The sequence below is a fragment of the Syngnathus floridae genome, chromosome 5 (assembly GCF_059516105.1).
Source record: "Syngnathus floridae isolate MCC-2025c chromosome 5, RoL_Sflo_1.0, whole genome shotgun sequence".
Lineage (NCBI taxonomy): Eukaryota > Metazoa > Chordata > Actinopteri > Syngnathiformes > Syngnathidae > Syngnathus > Syngnathus floridae.
Window position 1 is genome coordinate 8556080 of NC_142417.1, and position 19659 is coordinate 8575738.

Here is a 19659-nt window from a genome sequence, read left to right on the forward strand (position 1 = left end):
GGAATCGGATATTTCTCTGAACTGAAAAGGGACCGTAAGTTCTTAATTCTCCCATTTTGCCCATCCCCACTAAATTTGATCAATAACACCCTTGATTGGTTGCCAGCCATTATCAGGGCACACTGGAGACAACCAGTCACATTCACGTCCATGGACAATTTAAAATCTTCAATCAATTCATAATTACAATGCAAACTCCACAAACAAAGGCCAGAGTTGAACCCTAATCTTCAAAACTGCAGACGTTGATGTACGACAGCATCGTGCTGTCATGAAATCATATCTATTGCTTCTTTAACTGTAACTGCAAATGATATTTACATGAACAATGGTTTTGTGTGAGTGTTTAAAAGATTTAATCAATCCATAAATGAGAAAGCACCATGATAAAAAGTTTGTTAAAAGAAAAATAGCGCTGGAGCATACAGACATCCCCCAGCATGGACACATGGTACAGCTCAGGACATCTCAGTTTACATTACAGTGGGCTGCTACACTAATTTCTTCCGTCCCATGTTTTCAGACTTGATCTGTTCCATTTACAGAGATGCTTTTCACACCATTACTTCCTGATTGTCCAGCTGTGGTCATGTTTGAGACAACATCTGCCCATGTCCCCTTACTCTTGGGGCTCTCAGTAACGTCATCTGACTTGGTCTCGTCAGATGGGTCACATCGCACGTCTTCAGTGGCTTTGATGCCATTTGTTGCACTTGAGTCACCATCAGCACAATCCTCCATTTTGGCTTCAGCATCCAAAACCACCCTTTGGCTGGGCTTTGCTTCATCTCCGTCCACTTCTGTTTTCTCTTCTACCACGTGACCGTTAGCTGGGGTGACCGTGTCGACTGAGGTTTCTTCCACTCGCTGACTCTCAGTAGTTTCCTCCACAGCCAGGCTTGGACTGTTCAGAACTTCCTCGCCACTTCCTGTTTCTTGAGCTGGCTCCTTTGCTTGTCCGTTCGTAACCTCCAACAGCTCGTTAGCTGCTTTGCTCATCAGCTCTTTTGCCACGGCTGCCTTCAGTTCCTTGTGTCTCTGTTTGAACTCCTGGAACCTGTCACTATAAACACACAAATCAAGAATTTATTTAAATGCATGGGTGATGTTATCTTCAAAATCTCCTATTTAATATTTTCTTCAATTTACATGACTGCAATCTTCTTAATCCCAGTGACCAGAACCATCTGCTCCAGAATTGTTTCATTTGTAGGGGTCAGGCACTGGGGGAGAAAAAAAACCAGAGGACACCAAAGGGTTAACAGACCATCCCTCCGAACGTTTAAACAAGTTGCTTCTTACCTCCACTGTTTGTTCGGTAACATTAGGTCCAGCCTGTCTGAGGGAACGTTCTACCTGCACGGCCTGCTTGGTTATCGTGCAGAGAAATTCTTTGCTGCATCGTGCCTGAGGGTGATCCTCGTCAAACTGCGGAGGAGAAAAGCGGTGGTATTAAATGCAACAGATTCTAATTGAGTTGTCTAAAAAAAAAAAAAGTGATGCTGACCAAGGCAGTAAAACCAGCAAGGGCCTCCTTTTCATGATTCATAGCACCTCTGTAGTCTCCTTTACTGCACAGCCACTGGGACACCAGATGCTGACTGCATAAGAAAGAGGGAAAAGCCATGAGTTTGGGAATGTGGCCAAATGATGGCATAGGTGAATCTTACGAGAGGGCAGTGTGCAGATTTGTTGGGCCGAAGAATGAAGTGTTGAGTCTGAGGGCGTTTTTTAAGTATTTCCCTGCTTGGTCCCCTTTTAAAAGCAAGCCAAGACAACTCTGCAAGGACAAAAATGTTAGATATATTTAGAACAGTGACAAGGTTAATAATAATATTTAGAAATAACCTACATCTAGCCTGGCAATGTATGGGTGGTCCTCGCCATGGATGGTTAGCAGAAGTAGACGTGCTCTAAGCAAACACTTCTGGGCCAGGTTGGTCTCCCTTCCGGCAAGAACATACACGGCCAAGAGGGCCTATGGAAAGAGAAGCATAAAATAAATCAATAAATGAAGAACTCACTGTCAACCTTATGACACATTCAGATTCTCATTGACAGCTGGAGTTGTGGGTAGTAATGGGTGAAAAGGAGAGCTTGTACTTACATATTGATGGATAGTGTTGGGGTGGTCAAACCCGAGCACCCTCTCACTGATTACCACTGCTCTCAATTGGACACTGCGGGCCTTAGGAACAAAGAAAGATGAAAATATTATTCAAGTAGTGTTTTTCTCCTTCTTGCCAGACAAACATGGAAGACAAATTGAATAGTGTGTATATGTTACATTATTTGCTTTTCATCAAATTCTATCAAATACATTTATTGGCCTTAAATGGCAATCCCTCCCTTGCTATAAATGTGCCAAGCTTCTCACGTTAAATTTGGTTTTGTGCTGTGATAAAACTGCCTTTAATTGTGGACAGCGACAAAAGTTGCAGCCTACCTCCGCAGTTTTACCCTGCAGGAATGCCAATTTGGCCAACAGGCTGTGGCAATAACACGCCTCAGGATGGAGATCATCACACACTCTACCAAACAAATATGCAGCATCTTTTAAATGTTCATGGGCCTGATCCAACAGACCTGCCATTGGGAAGAAATGTTGAGGTTAAAAAAGGTCAAACACCTCAGTACCAGGATTCAGATTGACTGGCGCACCTTTCTCAAAGTAGTTCTGTGCAGCGCGGAATGCCTTGGAAGCATCTGAAGTTGGCATCTGAAGGTGTTTGACAAGAGGAAAGATGTTGATTATGTCGTCGGGTCCGATGGGAGCTTTACCATGGCTGTCGAACAAGTAGTCCCTCAGTCTCAGCTGGTGGAGACACAAAATAAACATTAATGTATAAGCAGGCTCTGCTTTGATTTCTGTTTGTTAGCTTATTTACACAAAATCTAGACAATAACTGATTTGTATTTATCCTAACTTTATAAAATGCTGACAAGCGCGTCACACCCTAGTATAACCCAAAAAAAAAAAAAAGCTAAACTGAGCACTATTGTATTTTCTTTACTACCTGGACTCCAGTCTTTAAACAGAATTCTCTAAGCAGGGAGATTTTCTGAAGCCTGTAGCGTTCAACCAGTTGGTTCAGACCAGACCTGTCAAAAAGAAAAATGGCAGTTGTTGTAACTCGCATAAAAAACAAACTTTAGCAACAAAAGCTATGGCCTTACCCAAGAATGTCAGAGAGGCTGTATGTTTCAACAGCATCCTGGCAGACCTGATTCCACAGCTCGGCCGCAGTGAGCGTGCTCCAGGGCATGCTCTCCGAGGCCCCGGGCCCTTTGCCGCGGCGCTTTGATTTCTTTTTCGTCTCCTCTCCCAGGGCGGTGGCTACGAAGTGAGGGACCAATAGGCAGCACAGGAAGTGACTGACTGCTGTTGCTAGACAAGGCATGTCCACACCCTGCAAAGATTCAAATGAAACCCAAATGCTATTTCATGACAATGTAAAACTTGCAATTCAAAAAAATTCAAAGTACCTGGAGGAAACTGTTGAAGACTCTCCTTGTTGAGCGCATTAATATTTCACTCATGACTATTCTCTGGCGAAAACACAAGGAATTTTAGTCAATATTTTCTGTCAAGTGCTCACGTGATCAAGGCTCGTTCAACTGAATTGTGTTTGCTCAACATACCATTAAATGCCTGAGGCGCTCCTTGTGTTTTGACTGGTTGATGGTTTTGACAACATGGCCCAGATAGCGTAGGTTGATGCCCTTCTCGTGTAGGGCTTCCTTTAGAGAAGCTCCATCCATTGGGGTCACATTACTTTGTAGATTAGACTCCACCTGGAAATGTGCACATTGGTATTTAAAGCAGTACTGTAACCATCCAACAACGGATGTTTACGCAATATAATCAATGGAATTACGTACAAAAGCTGGTATCTGATGCGTGACGATGAAAGCTGCAGCTTCTCGCAGTAACTTTTCATGGATCTGTAGCGATTCACTTTCGGCGCTGGGGAATGATACTCCTGTATACAAGCATCGAGAAGCATATGATGTAATGCTTGTGCAAATTATTGATTGATTAACTTTCATTTCTCTTGGTACCTGGAGAGAGGGCATTTGGGCAAAATCGCATCTCAAAGATGATTTCACTAAGGGAGCCAACTTCTTTACAAGCAGCCCGTATTGCATCAGTAGCTCGAGAGTCGCCTGCATAACAGAATCCGCGATGTAAATTGTCAACTTTGCATAATATGAATCGCATTTTATCGAATGAGTCAGTCTTCTTACAAGCTGTCGCACATTCTTCAAAGCCTCCATTGTTGTCCAATTTCTCCCTGACAAGTTGTGTGAACTGAGTGTGTCTAAAATAAGCACAAGATATTAATGAAATGAAAACAAATAAAAGATGGTCATCAAATCCAATTCAACTCACTTGTGCTGGACAAAAATCTGCATCAACTCTGGTCTCAGCCGACACAAGCTGTGAGGAAATTTCTTGGGAACGTCAAAGTCTTTCTGATAATTCAGTGGCCAGCCATCATTTACACTCTTTTCCTCAGCCCCATTGCAGCTTTCTTTCTGTACCTCTTCTCCACTTATTATCTGACTTTTGACTTCTAGACAGTAGTTGGCATCAGCTGGAAAAGTCCTAAATACATCTAGTACGTAGAAGCGCCCGTCTGCCCCCAGCAGTCCTTGTGCGTCCACTGATGTAAACAGTGGTACCCGATGTCCATTGGGTGCTAAGACAATATGTCTCTGGAGAGAAAGCGCTTTGGCAGCATGAGCCAGCAGTTCCAGGATGCGTCTGCGATGGGGAGACTCCTGCAAGCCAGCATTCACGCCATAGAGCAACCCCCTACACCAAAGACAAATGGATGAGCACTTGCCCCCCTGGTATTTTCAGTTTTTTTCCCCAGGATTTGTTGTTCACAGTTTAATCCATCCAATCTTCAGTTTCCTGAATAATTGTTTGAGTATACGAAAAAATGTTTTTTGTTTTGCGGACAGCCTGATAGATCCTCCAGAGAAATTAAGGTTGATGTATATAGATCTGTCAGCGGTAAATTGCACAATGATACACACCAATGAATACAAGCTATTGATGCGGATGTAAAGGTGATGTACACAGAAATAGACTTAAAAGGAAGTACCGTGAGACGGGTGGGGTTCCCTCCTCCTGCTCAGTGCCTTCCAAGCCAGGAGCTAAACCTTGGGCTGACAGGCGCACACCTCTGTAGTCGACAATAGCTGTAGGTAGAGTGTGCAAACCTTGCAGCCCCTGCAGGTCACTGTACACCTGCACTCCTTTCAGCTCCAGTCTCTGAGCAGCCCTGAAATAACACAATGTCAAAATATTGAATTAAATCACCTCCGAGTCACGATGCTAATTGAAACTGACTAGCAACCACAATATACTGTCCCTACCTGCGGCCCCTCTCCCCACCAAACACTGTACTAGCTGCCCCCTGACTCATGAAGAGGCCACCAAAGAGGAAAGCTGGATCCTCTGGGTTACCATTCACTGGCTCAGCAAAACCTTCAACCACAGTCTCCGCCCCCTGGGACACGGTTCTCACAAATGCACTGTTTACCTAAAGAAAGAATAAGGTGTAAAGACAAAGATTTCTAATGACACTCATCGTAATCGAATTTGAATTGATGTTTTTCGGTTACCTGCAGGAGAGCTCGCTCCCTCTGCAATCTCTCCTCCAGGCTTGTTTGTGGACGATCTCTGGCTGCTTGCAGCTCTTCATTCCAGTCTGGAGCCTATAGCAGAGATGCATGAAGGACTCAGTGTCACTTCCCTAGGTACGTATATTGTTAAGAATTTCCGTTTTTATCAATAACCTGGTTTGCTGGTTGATCATCAACACCTAGCCTGCTGAAGGTGTTTTTGTGAGTGCGGGTGGCGCAGGGAGGACCGAGCCAGCACAGGGTTTGATAAGGAGTAGGCATCATGTCCACTTGGGATATGTCATGTCTGAAAGAAACCACAAAAGCAATCTCAATCCATACAGACAATCTTGTAAATTGTAAAATTTCACTTTGGTTTTGGATTATAATCAGGTAGTAAAGAGTTACTTCTGCAAAGTTTCAGTTTGTGGGTGATCTATTGTTTCGTTTTCCTGTAATTGAGTAACAATGGAATCGTTCTCTTTGCCGGATAATGCAAATGGAATTTTGGTAAATATAATCCTGACGTGCATCATCCTGCCTGACAAACTACAGTAAAGCGCAAACAAAAGCAAGATGATCCTCCATGATTTCTGCATGGTTGTTACACAATTTATTAATTTTTTGTTATATAGTGTGAGTCGCTATAAAATTAGACACAACACAACATACATCTTACTTAAACTGTCTTAGTTAAACGGCTTTTAGGATTGAAGAGGACTATGCCATTTATGTTTGTGTCTGACTTCAAAATAAAAGCAATTTTTGTATCTTCTGCCTTACTCGTGAAACTTCCGCTCACCACAGTGTTTTGATATAAACACAAGTACTTTACGTGTTTTTTTCCTATTTCATGCTCTTGTAGTTTTACCTGTTTTTAGTAAAAGCTTGTTTGAAGGCAGGACTAATGTGACAGAGCAGATCAGTGAAGCAGTGGCACAATGGTGATGACTGGGAAGGGCGGGGATCGAATGCTTCTGGTGTAGATCTGAAATCAATTAGACCAAGAGTTGATGATGCGATTTACGGCAATGATAATATAAAACTGAAAATAATTTTAAATCGTTACCTGTTAACAAAGAAACCTTTTGGACATGATGTAATGTCACACTTTTGTCCCTCTGTCGTCACCACAGTAATGTACATAAAGTCTCCTTGCAGTTTCCTGTGTCCTGGAGGAGGGTCCCAAGAGCTAAGAGACAAGTCCTGAAGGTAGCTTGGGACCTGATGACGACAAAACTCAACAAGTTAATGACAGTATCGAATTGCGCAATGAGATTGAATGTATCGGTGCAGACAGTATCCCACCTGAGGTTTGGAGCTTTGTGGTAAGAGGGCCATCAGTGGTCTGTCGGAGGAACCAGGCAGGAGGTACTGGGGGGGTGTGCAGTCATTATTGGCTGCTTCTGGTTTTGGGTTGCTTGATGAGCGTTTCAGATTCTTTCCATTTGGCAAGCTTGTTTCTGCAGCAGTAATAATGTACAGTTTTTCAGATTTGTCTCTACAATGACCTTCTGAAATGAACACACGTGAAGTATGCAAACATGCTCACCTGATGTTTGCGCATGCGTAAGTGTTTCCAGTATGCTTGGTGAACGTCCTTCTCTCAATGCATCCCGAGGTCCAGAAGCCCGCAACAGCTCGAGGACTCGAGACAAGTGCTGCCTTGCTGAGCGGGTGGTGAAAGGCTCTGGATAGTCAAAGTCACATAGAAGTAGAGTAAATGTTTGAATGAGGGAAGATTAAAATTTTCACCCCAACTGTCCATTTATTTCTGAAAATTGTATCTTATGAGTTAATTTGATGAGCATTTCAAAAGTAAATATTCTGATTTAATGATCGATGATGACGAAAAATGCCATTGATACCAATCAATATATTTGCTGTAGATACAACCCATTCAGTAGAAATCAATGACAAAAAACAAGGTGCTGTACCTTCAACCAGACGAAGGATTGCACCAGGTTTGAGTCCTTTAACATTTTGCAATCCGACAAGGGGGTCGAGGGTTGCACCAGCGAAGGCCAGGGACAGGTTGGTGCGCGGAGCAACTTCATCTCTCGAGAGCAAAGTCGTTAGCACGTCTTGAACCAGCCAAAATACACGAACCTTCGTACACAAAAAAAAACCCACAGGAATGAAATAGTCACACTTTCACTGTATATACTTTATGGCAAAAATGCAACGTATAATAAACATAATAATATTTTTAAATGAACACCACTCTGACAGGGACAATTAAAAGTGACCACTATAATTGTTTAAATTGTTGCTAGTACCTAATAAAATTCCCAATATATTCTTTGTGCTCTCAATAACAACATTAGCTAAACTTGCACAATCCGATGAGATTAGATACAGAATGAGGAAAACAAATGTGTTTTGTACCTGAATCTCAAACGGCTCCAATCCTGCTCCCTGGATCTTGACCGGGAATGATGAGTCATCGTCTTGCTTGATTGTCAGAGCATCTTTTCCATGAGTAACACTGATAACGTCTGTTTGGAGGGAAAACCAGGAAGCCACTCTTCATACTGTTCATTAAATACTGCCCATTTGACTTAAATGGCTGCAGAGAAAATGAACAAATCTCTTGGGATGTCCTCAGCTCAGGTTCAAATCCAGTGTTGCACTGAATCGACTACTGCTTGGAAGAGTTATGTCATCGTTGAGGTCTCTGAATGTAGCTACCATGTTCTCAACTTGTTCTGGAGACCGCAAAGTATTTGAGACTGAATCAACAGTACCTCTGCTGGTTACAGCCACGTATTGCACTAAATATTTCCCTTCTCGCTTGAAGCACAGTTGAGCTGTATTTAACTTAACATTCAGGTCCAATTTGTATTGAACTTTTCTGCAATACCTTTTCAAGGGATCATTTACGCTGACAAATATTAAATAGGTTCTGATGAACACAAATTACCATAAGTTAACTACACAGTTAGTCATTTTGTTGATCCTTTGGATAATATTTTTTTAACGTAGGACTTGGTGTAAAAAGTTTGACACTCACAGGCCTAAAGTCAATAAACAATTTAACGTGTAGTAAACATGACACACAAAGAGGGAGAAGGAGCAAGCGCATTGGTAGGTGAAAGTGAATTTGGGCAAAAATTTAAAAAAAGGGTGTGTCTTTACTGGCATACAAATAACTACTCATGCAGGGGAGAGCAGGCCCTAGCATGTATAACCTACATTGTGACTAAACCTGTTGAATTTGCCTATCAGCCTTCGTGTCATCCAGGGTTGAAGTGACAGCCACACCCAGCAGCGGCATGTGGAAACTGCAAAGTGCTACAACCCAAACTAACACTGCTTCAGCCTTGCACACATGCATGCATGTGCATGCTACTACACCTTCTCCAAGTAGTGCACACTCATTTCGGAGGAATGTGGCAGTTCTACAATAAAACCCTTGCTGTCAATGTGGGAGTCCACCACTGGAAATCACCCAAAGAACAGCTTCACTCTTCACAATTGGTTGGAGGAAGTTTCCTCCCCTTTTCTGGCATTCCGCCACCAGCCTTTTCTTACTACTGCACAAACCTTCATAGTTGACGAGTTAATTTTCATGCCCAAAACTCAACGTGTTTCAATCGTATTTAATCAAAGGTCACTCGTCATCACATTTTAATAAGGCGTTGAACAGTGTGCCAATACATTTAGGAGCATAAAAAGGCCTTGGGGCACTCTCACCTGCAGACAGGCCAGCACACATTCTACCGTAACCACTCCAATCTGTCTAAGGGGAGTGGCAACGTTAAGTTGTAGGAGAATGAAGACTCATTAATTCCTGGATATCAGTTTTTTCCTCCCCGCTGAATTTGCACTATGAATACCAAAAGGCAGACATAACAGCAGAAGCATGTTGAATGTCCCACCCCCCTTTTACTCTCCAACGGGGAGGTACGAAAGAAAAAGAAGGAAAAGAAAAGTAAAGTCACAAGCATGTTTGGATTTCTCACCGTTCGTCTTGGCGTGAGTTCTTCCTGCTGCTCCCTTCCTCACTTTGTCCTTCATGTCTGTGTGTTGATTCCTTTTTCTTTTTGTGTTTTGGCTTTACTATGCTGAAAAGTGCTGCAGTCTTGCTTCAAGCTGAAATGCAATGATTGTCCTTAAAAACGTGCAGCGGGATAACTTGTAAACCTTACAGAATGAAAGTAAATGACTGTGTAGGACTATGACTCCTGCCCCTTCTGTTCTGCAAACTCAACTTATCTGTTCTCACTCAGTATATAAAAAAGAAAAAAAAAGCCCCACCCTCTTGTTGCTCCACAGTCAGCCTACTCTGCGTGTCTCCAACACTTTTTTGTTAGCTTGCTTGGGTGTGTCTATGCATTCTGTGCTCACTTTCTACCCCAGGCATGTTTCACTCCCTGAGCCTAGAGGGGAATGTGGAAGTTAAGTACGTACAAGTTTTGATTGGCAGAGTTTAGACCTCAGTCAGCCCATGAATCATTCAATTTGAAATATTATGCTGGCAACATTGGGTGACATGCTTATGTCTTAGGGCAGTCATATATAAATGAAACTACTACAAATAGATGGTTGCGTGGTTTTGGTGTTGTTTTTTTGGCCGCTTCCTCAACTGGGTGCGTCTGCCTTGTGATGTGGTTACTCACGCATTACTGAAAAATTCATTTACAAATCGACCGACTTCATTCCATGTTGGATCAGGACTCCATAAACATAACATTTCTATTTTCAACGCATCTCAGAAGAACGGAGATGTCACGCACGTAAATCGTAACGTTGGTTCTTTACCTCATATATGCTATTTATGTTTACAGCATTTGAATGAAGGAAAAAATAAAGGACGGGCGCTGCGATTATTGAACGCTTTTTTGTGTTTTTTACAGCATAAAACTCGCCGTGGAGTCGGAAAACGTTGTCACTCGTGACGTATCGCAGTGTAGGGGCGGGAAAATGGTGCCTTCAGGTTCTCCTCGTAAATTTTACTGCCACGTGACACTTTAGCTTATTTATACGGCAAGTTTCCGATAACATTCTACAGTAAAATGTATAAATACTAACATTGATAACCGAAATAATTTTGATCGGGAAACATTTAGATTTGGTCCTTTTTCCCCCCAGCTAACGCGTCACGTGTAATATTCAAATACACATTGTATTTTCAAATTCCCGATATTACCTCAACGTTGCATTATTTGACAGTCAACCGTCCTTGGCTAATGGCTACCCAGCTGGTCGGGGCTTGCAAAATAACAACTACGAAGCATTTCCACCTTAGCATTTTGCAGTTTGTCGGTGAGTTCAAGTCTAGCCTTTATGTTATACTTGAATGTACATAGAATGTGAGACTCGTAAATGTCGCTTTCCGTTTCGAAACCTTTACCAAGCTAGCCTGTAAACAAACATTCCGCCTCAAAGCTGTGATGGTAGACAAGGAACGTTTAATTAAAATATATTTTTAAATGCTGCTACATATGATCTTTGGGCAGTTGTGTACATTGTGTGCACATAGTTTGTGTCCTATATTTTAGTTTCGTGGTTATGCAATGACATTTCGCGTCAATGTAAACACCAATATGCGTCCTCCCAATAGTCGAGTTCGACTAATAGGAGTGTGTTTATGTTGTCAAACTTGACTTGACTTGACTTGAGTCAAACACCCTCCCACAGGTCACGGCAGGGGCTTGGCATAAGATTGAGCCAATGTCCCTTAGTTCTGCTGACCAGGGTGGTCTATCTCAGGCCGCCCCATCCACCGAAGACAAGGACCAGTCGAACTGTCCCGATGAAGTTGTGACTGCAGAGAACACACATGTGGACCAGGTATGTGTGTGTGTGTGTGTGTGCACCCTTTCTTGTGCAACCTACCGTTAGTGTTGTGTTGATTTCAGGGTGATCAGGCTTGGTGATATCCTGAGTGGGAAGGGGTTTGTGATGTGTGGTAACTGTACATCCTTTTCTCAAATGTATCCTACTGATTGAAGTTTTTAATCATAGGTGTCATACACAAGGCCTGTGGGCGAGATCTGGACCTCAGTGTTTTTTTTTTTTTTTTTTTTTTATGTGTATGAGCACATTTGATTGTTTGATTTCCAATCCGTTATGGTGTTGTACAGATGCTGAAAATTGTGTTAGTGTTGCTGTTTCATCATCTGATTGAACGTTTTGTTGTGCTTCCATCTCTTCGTTGTGGTCGGTTCCTGGAAAGTATGTCAACAGTAATGAGTGAAATGCAAATTAGCAAAGAAAACGACTAGCAACTGTTATAATCCAGTGGTATGCCCCCCTCCCTTGACTGAGCCTCAGGCCACAGAAAAAAGCTTGACCAAGTCCTGATCATGTGATAAAAGAAACAATGTGGCTCTCTGCAACAACTGCTGACACCTTGCACAACTCCAAGGCTGTGCCAGGCAGGACTGAAATAGTCTATTGACTCAGCATTGTCACAATTCACACCACTCAAGGGTCCATCAATCTCTGTGCTCACTAATTCTTATTTAGCGTGAGACTTGGGTTGTGCTCTTGTTCTAATGGACAAAAATAGCTGCTACATTCTTTACCCGCTGAGCGACAGCACGGCAAAATGAAGACGCTGTCCTTGTGTTTTGAGAAAGAAATAGTTAGGCTATACATGGAAATCACATACTGTTCTTTTTTGTGGTTGCACTCACTGTTAACATTTGGTGACAGGGTATTGCATTTACTTTCCCAAGGTTAAGCAACTTTTAATGGCTCTTAGGAAAGACCTTTTCCAAATTATTCATCGTTATTTCTGTAAATGTCAACACCCTCCTGACTTGTTTCCTGACTTAGCAATTGTGTGATAATGTGTCAAGTAGTGGAAGGCTCCAAATGGTTAAGATTCAAGGAAGTAGGGTTGTTTACAAGCTGGACTTGTGTCACTCGTACAAAGAGGGGGGCTGGATGAGCAGAGGGCAGAGTAGAATAGAGCTTTGTCTGCCTGAGCGAGTGGAAAGCAGACCTGATTCTTTCCTGTTTGTTGTTCTTTACTTTGGCAGATTGTCACATTTGGAGCTTAGTGGTACAAAACAGACCGATCTATGACCTTTATCATTTTTAACTTGTATATTGTCACTTTTGGTGTGTTTTTTTTTATTTATTATTATTTTTTTACAGGGACTGCCGGCAGTAGATGAAGCCTCTCCCGGTTCGACTTCATCCTTTGAGATGCTCGATATGGAGCCTGTCCCACCTCCTTATCAAAAAGTGCAGCCTCACTGGTTCTTCTACAAACAGAGCGATGACAATGTACTTTGGCTCCCTTTTAGCAGAGAAGACTCAGACAAATTAGAGAATGCCGACAATGCAAGTAAGCATGCTCAAACTGTGCCGAGACACCTTGATTACACCTGGTCTAACGTGTAATGTCGCTCTATGTTAGGAGGCAACAATGAGGAGGTGGTGGTGGCCGTGGAAGGCGAGCGTTATGATGTGCATGTCAAGGAGAGGAAGTGCTATGCCGTGTACTGGGAACAAAAACCCATTGAGGTTCGCCGCTGCACGTGGTTCTCCAAAGGAGATAAAGACATGAGGTTCACGCCATACTCTGAAGACTTCAGCAACAGTCTGGAGGTAGTCTGGCACCAGGGAAACTCCTTCACATCTGGCTCGTTCCGCAATAAATAGTTGATTTGTTCCAATTTTACAGGACGCTTACATGATCGCGGTTACTTTAGACGAGTGGAAAAGGAAGTTGGATTTTCCCACGGGAGAGACAGTCATTTTACACAATCCCAAGGTGATTCCTTCACCTAGAATGTCGGCGTAATTACATTTATGACAAAGCTGCATTCTTCTGTTTTTTTTTTTTAACTCATCTTTTCCTCTCCCACTTTTTCAGCTGATGATGCATTATCAGCCAATAGGATTGCAGGAAGACTGGATCTCCTCGCCATCCGAAAACACCCGTCCTAGAACAGTCAAACGTGGCATTAACAACATCCCTGTAGAAATACCAGATGGTATGTTTTTTTTCCCCAACTTTGTAACATTCCCACACTGGCTACTTTATTTTGGTAGCCCATTAGAAGTGCTGTTTTAAAATATGACAGCTGTTACATTTTGGTTTTGTTTAAAGGTGAACCCGAAAAGGTGGACCATCTTGTGTTTATGGTCCATGGCATCGGTCCTGCATGTGACCTGCGTTTCAGATCAATTATGCAGTGTGGTAAGTTTTTTTATTTTCATTTTTATGCATGTTCTCCACTGTACTGAAATTGATCATTCCTTGTCTAGTGAACGACTTCCGAAGTGTGTCGCTGTCCTTGTTGGCTTCTCATTATAAGAATGCTCAGCTCGAGGGCAAGGTTGGCAAAGTCGAGTTCCTCCCAGTGAACTGGCACAGCGCATTACATGGAGATGCCACTGGTGTGGATGAGTAAGTGCATCAGAAAGTGTAAACACACATGAAGCTACCTCATTATTTCAAACTCATTGGATTTGTTTTTCTTCTCATTTCCCAGGGATATCCATAGGATCACTCTGCCTAGCATCAGCAGACTGAGACATTTCACCAATGACACGCTGCTCGACTTGTTTTTTTACAATAGTCCCACCTACTGCCAGACCATAGTGGACACAGTCGTCTCAGAGATCAACAGACTGCACACTCTCTTCAAACAGAGACACCCCAAGTTCAAGGGGGAAATTTCCGTCGTGGGTCATAGCCTCGGTTAGAAACACATTCAACTTTTCGAGTCACCCTGAGCAGTAAAACACTTATTGTGTTGTTATCTCTCTTTTAATAGGTTCATTGATCCTGTTCGACTTGCTAACCAACCAGCTAAATGGTTCTAAAGAATCTGCAAAAGAGGAGGTACACGTGTGTTCACAATGATTGCTTTCTCAGTAATTGTACGAAAAAGAGAATTTAAAAAAAAACCAACAACTTTATGCTGAAGGTGCTGTCTGATGACCCATGTCATCAGGACCATGATACACTAGAGCAGACTCTCACCCGACTGGGACTACAGCAATACTCAACAATATTTAAGGCAGAAAACCTGGATCTGGAATCACTGGTGACACATAAACACGAAAAAGCAAAATGTCTTGAGGAAAATTTTATAATGTACGGCTTCTTTTTCTCTAGGCTCTTTGCCAGGAAAAAGATCTCAAAGATATTGGAATTCCACTTGGACCCCGGAAGAAGATCCTGAAATATGTCAAGAGAAAATACTTTTCAGAGGTCAGAAATGATTGTTTTATGTCAAAGTCAAGGTTGTTTAAATGTGTTTTAGCTGCTTTATCTGTGATAGCAGCAGTTACTTACTGTATTTAAAAATGTTCACTTAGGATTCCAAAGCAGGACGCCTGGCACAAATGCGACAAGGTTCCCTCTGCTGTGAGGACAATGGTAACCAATCTCCGGAATTGGCAGTGGGAAAGGGCCAGTTCCTCAGAACACAGTCCATCACCAGCGCTGTAGATTATGAATATTTCAACATGGGCATCGGACAGGTACCAAGCATGCATGCATGGAAAGGATTATTTTTGCTTCCAGCCTTCATGCATCACCCTCCTGCTTCTCTCCCGCCTGCTTACCCGGACAGACCAGTGGAGGCATAGCCAAGGGACAGGTTTGTCTCAAATGGTTTCCACATGATAGCCTTGAAACACAACATAGTCCAGGGGTCACTAATACGATGCTCGCCGGCACCAAAAGCGCATCATTAAACCGAAGACCTGTAGTTTGCCAATGGTTCAATATTGTGATCACTAAAGTATGGTGTAGAAGCTTTCAATTCATCAGTACCAAGAAGGTATTTCTCAATTTAACAAAAAAAAATTGGTGACCCCTGGGATTAGTCACTTATGATCAATATTGTTTTATTGGTCGTAACAGACTGTGGAACCCAAGACCATCCTCACTTTCTGTTCTCATCCACTCCTGCATGCGTCACCAGCTTCCTTGCATGCGCTCATTCACTTTTAAAGTTGTTTTGAAAATCTTTTATTATTGCTTTTTGAGAAAAGCGATTTGAACATTCTCTCTACAGGTATCTGTTGATTATCCACAGTTGGCGTTCCAGCCGCAGACCTTTTTTGCGTTTGGATCCCCTATTGGCATGTTCCTAACAGTTCGTGGACTTAAACGAATAGATCTCAACTACAGCTTCCCAACCTGCAAGAGCTTTTATAACATCTACCACCCGGTGGGCAACAAAAAAATATACTATCTGACATTCGCTTGATGTAATCATGTCTGATCCATTCGGATGAAAACGCAAAATCATCTGTCTTGTCTTGTGTTGTGCAGTTTGATCCTGTAGCTTACCGGATTGAACCCATGATTATTTCAGAAGTTGAGTTTGAGCCCATGCTCATTCCACACCACAAAGGCCGCAAGAGGATGCACTTGGGTATGGAACCCCCCCTCCCCAATCTATGTCAAACACTTTTATGGCATGACCTTTTCTTCAGGAATCCCAAAAATATGCTTTTTTTTTTATCTACTAGAACTGAAGGACAGCTTGGCCCGCATGAGCATTGATTTGAAAAATAATCTATTGGGATCGATAAGGACCGCTTGGAAGTCATTTTCCAGACCGTCTGTTGCTGCACTGCCCCCAGTAGATGAAGGGGTAACTACAACAGACGGAAAACTTCAGGAAACGCAAGGTAGATTGAGTTTTTTTGTGCATTGTGAAATTGATGGTATATTGTGTAAATATGTGGAGTATTGTATATGTGTGTGTGTGTGTGTGTGTGTGTGTGTGTGTGTGTGTGTGTGTGTGTGTGTGGGCATGTGCCCATCTAACCCCCTTGTCTTCGCACTCATTCTCTGCTTGCCAACATCCTGCCTGTTTGTCTCTTAACTCTGTCTGGTGGTCACATCTGCTTCCTGCACTTCTTTGCACTTTACTGTGAACCTCAGCGTTGGCTCCAGTTTGCGCCTCTGCTCAGAGGGAAGAACAAAGAGGTGACTTTTGGACCAAAATATTGGAGTGGCCCAGGGCCCTTCATAGGCATTACTTCCAAGGTAAGCCAGGGCGATCATACAGCTAACATGGAAGAGGTATAATATTTACTTAAAATGGGATAGGCTCCAGCATGCCTGCAACCCCCCGTGAGGAAAAGTGGTTCAAAAAATGGATGAATGGATTTTTTATATTTTGTGAAAGGCAAAAAAAAAATCAGGACTGTGTCATCATTTTTTTAATTTGAAATCTTTGTCCCCTTTTTGAACACAATACAGTGAGCTACATCATTCTTGTCACCGAGAGTCATACTTTAGGCGATGTAACGTTTGACTGCTTCATGACTGATTGCTTTTTTTTTTTACTAATTGTACTGTCAAAACACTGCCACTGAAGATTTCTTCAACACTGTAATGAACTAAATAGTTCTGCTACTCATGCCGCGCTCCCTTTTCAGATGTCATGTACACATGTTCAGAGTATGTATTATTATGTCAGTGGCAGGTGGTGCAATTCAAAAATATGTACAGACTAATTTTGCTCGTTGAAATTTGCTCTGACCGACCAATCAGAGGACGGAAACATGCTGACACCATTGAGGGCTGGCGCTCTGGTCCTGTGAGGACTAATTTTATATTTGATTGGTTATAGAAGCAAGGTGGATCACTGGTTAGCACATCCGCCTCACAGTTCAAAGGTGCAGGGTTTGATTCCGGCTTTGGACTCTTTTGAAGAATGGTCCTAATAAGCAGATATCTAATATATTTTTCAGTTGTCAATGAGGGAGAAAAAAACCAGTGCAGAGCTGAGAAAGAAGATGGGAGTGGAGGCCATAGTGGATGTGGTGAGGAGAGGCAGAGAGGCGATGGTACGGACATGTAGTGAGGAAGGACGAGAACGACTGGGTGAAGAAAGTTATGTCGTATAACGTAGAGGGAACAAGACCCAGTGGCCGACCTAAAAAGACCTGGCAGACGACCGTGTTAGCCAACATGAAGGCACTCGCCATCAACCACGAGATGGCCATGGACTGTTCCCGGTGGAAGAAAGCCATATCAAGAACCCAGTCCAACCCAGCGGCGCCTAGAAAACTGACTTTAAACCGATGATGATGATGATGATGATGATGATGATGATGTTGCCCCTGCAGGTGACAACGAGGATGTGGAATCGTCAAGCTCAGCAGAGCAGCCGCAGCAGGCAGAGCACGCAGAAATAAAAATGGGAATGTTGAATGGAGGGCGACGGATCGACTATGTGCTTCAGGAAAAACCCATCGAGAGCTTCAACGAATATCTGTTTGCCATTCAGTCTCACCTTTGCTATTGGTAAGTCATACGTGATCGTCAGAAGAGATGCCGCTTTAATTTGAATTACTTGGTTTTTTTCCCTGTAAGATTTTTATTTCTGACTTTTTGTCTCTCAGGGAATCCGAGGATACCGCTCTGTTGCTGCTGAAGGAAATTTACGACAAACTGGATGTGACATTAGAATAGATTTAACCGTAAATGGATTTTGCGTAATAAAATCCACTTCAGGGACCTGAGAGTTTGTTGAAGAAGGACACTTAACAGATATGGTGCAATCTTCCTCGAGAATGCCTTCTGGTCAGGTGATCTCTGGTTAGAGATGTCAGTTAAATTTTCAGTCACCGCCCAAGCGGCGTTGGTGTCCAACTCTTATCATGCTATGTGTTGCACTTTTTTTGTGCGTTTCCTTACCTCCTTGCACTTTGATTGCTATCAGCATATCTCACAAACAACTGTAACTAGATATTGTGGAAGATTTTACATTATGACCAAGAGATCATTATAAAAAAAAAAGAACGTGTTGAAACATTCAAACACAATTTATAATAGAAAGTGTTCAAGGAAGCGCTCCTTAGTATTATTTTGTTTTGGTTGACGGAATTATTATTATTTTTGTATAGTCAGCAAAGTGAAGTGTTTGCTGTGTTCCAAAATTTGCTTGCTGCCCACCCAAAGAAACCAAAAGCTGCTGCTCCTACGATGTATAATTTTGGAAAAATTTTATTCTTTTACTTAGCAATCAATCCTTAATCTACCCATTTCAAATTTTTGCTCTTAAGATATAATACTGTCGACTATCAAGATGGGAAGATGTTTGCACAGCTCAATTTGATCATGTGAAGGACCAAATTCTGCGCTCTTGTGTATCAAGCAAGGGATTATACACCATTAAGAGTTTGCCTTGATATCTCATGTACAGTAGCTCTGCTATGTTTGATTATCTCAACATTCTACTGCAGTTTATGCAGGTATGTGCTGAAGTAGCGTAGTTGCCATTTTGTCATATTCAGAGCTTAATCAAAACCTAAAAACAATCTAAGGTAACTCAAGTTTGTATTCATATTCAGCAGTCTTTGTTGTTCACCCTCTCGCAACTAATTGTTTACTAGACTCTGACGTTTTTAACTAGTTAAAGGTGTATCTCAAGCATGCGCATCTGACATTTACACTCTCCAAAGAAGCACTGAACATGTTTTTTGTTTTATCGTATACTTGACATCTCTGCTTTTGCAATGCACCCTTGACGAGTATGTTGATGCGCACAATAGTGACTCTTTATACCTCTTTTGTGTGCCATAATAAAACAATGGCTTCTATTCCACTGCTATGTCAACATTTTTATTGGATGCAAATGAACATTAAAATGATAGCAGGGTTGGAGCTAACATTATTATCTATTATCACCTAAATGCCAGATCTCGGAAGCATGCCAAGTGAAGTTCCGAGCCCAGATCCACTCACTTATTGCAGTTTGGATTCGCAATTCTGAGCATTTGCATTAATAAATCACACAAATGGACACAAAGCAAAGCTTTGTCAGTCATCCCTTTCAAGTCCATACACACTCTCTTTGAATCCAGAACCACAACAGCTTCTTTTGATGTGCGAGGTTAGGCCACTAAGGGGCAGTATAACGCACTAATGAAGACAACTAATTTGTTCTTAACTTCAATTTGGATTGGAATTAAACATCTTGAGGGGTCTTTTTGAAGAATTGTTCACTAACTCTGCCAAACTGCTTCTTGTTGTGAAGTGAATTGAGTTCACTGCAAAATACTTTGACTAATATTTTGACTAAA

The 19659-nt window shown here is 42.2% G+C and overlaps 2 protein-coding genes across 7 annotated transcripts; one reads left to right on the top strand and one right to left on the bottom strand.

Annotated features, from left to right (window-relative positions):
* Window positions 1–332: 332 nt before the first annotated feature.
* Window positions 333–10583, bottom strand: LOC148397942 (clustered mitochondria protein homolog). The gene is made up of 29 exons (XM_088377433.1): window positions 10509–10583; window positions 9603–9732; window positions 8026–8135; window positions 7575–7746; window positions 7190–7327; window positions 6946–7100; window positions 6707–6861; window positions 6509–6625; window positions 5812–5944; window positions 5638–5730; window positions 5389–5555; window positions 5115–5294; window positions 4394–4819; window positions 4249–4322; window positions 4063–4167; window positions 3883–3983; window positions 3643–3795; window positions 3487–3549; window positions 3178–3410; window positions 3018–3102; window positions 2662–2815; window positions 2447–2586; window positions 2108–2188; window positions 1853–1978; window positions 1671–1780; window positions 1508–1601; window positions 1303–1428; window positions 1150–1223; window positions 333–1063 (listed from the first exon to the last, which is right to left on the bottom strand). The coding sequence occupies exons 2-29, from the start codon at window positions 9655–9657 to the stop codon at window positions 520–522; spliced, it is 4164 nt and encodes a 1387-aa protein (XP_088233559.1). The 5' UTR covers window positions 9658–9732; window positions 10509–10583; the 3' UTR covers window positions 333–519.
* Window positions 10584–10642: 59 nt separating this feature from the next.
* Window positions 10643–19181, top strand: ddhd2 (DDHD domain containing 2). 6 transcript variants are annotated; one of them, XM_088377440.1, is made up of 20 exons: window positions 10647–10905; window positions 11281–11433; window positions 12748–12940; window positions 13013–13203; window positions 13280–13369; window positions 13472–13592; window positions 13709–13798; window positions 13867–14008; window positions 14094–14302; window positions 14379–14446; window positions 14532–14651; window positions 14723–14818; window positions 14926–15090; window positions 15183–15209; window positions 15651–15785; window positions 15890–15992; window positions 16090–16251; window positions 16508–16612; window positions 17701–17878; window positions 17977–19181. In XM_088377440.1, exons 2-20 carry the CDS (start codon window positions 11314–11316, stop codon window positions 18044–18046), a joined length of 2385 nt encoding a protein of 794 aa, XP_088233566.1. In that variant the 5' UTR covers window positions 10647–10905; window positions 11281–11313; the 3' UTR covers window positions 18047–19181. The 6 variants fall into 6 exon arrangements, with proteins under 6 accessions (XP_088233570.1, XP_088233566.1, XP_088233565.1 ...); XM_088377439.1 differs by having other exon boundaries at window positions 10777–10905; window positions 15630–15785; XM_088377444.1 differs by lacking the exons at window positions 17701–17878; window positions 17977–19181 and adding an exon at window positions 17323–17693 and having other exon boundaries at window positions 10643–10905; window positions 15630–15785.
* The last annotated feature ends 478 nt before the right edge of the window (window positions 19182–19659 follow it).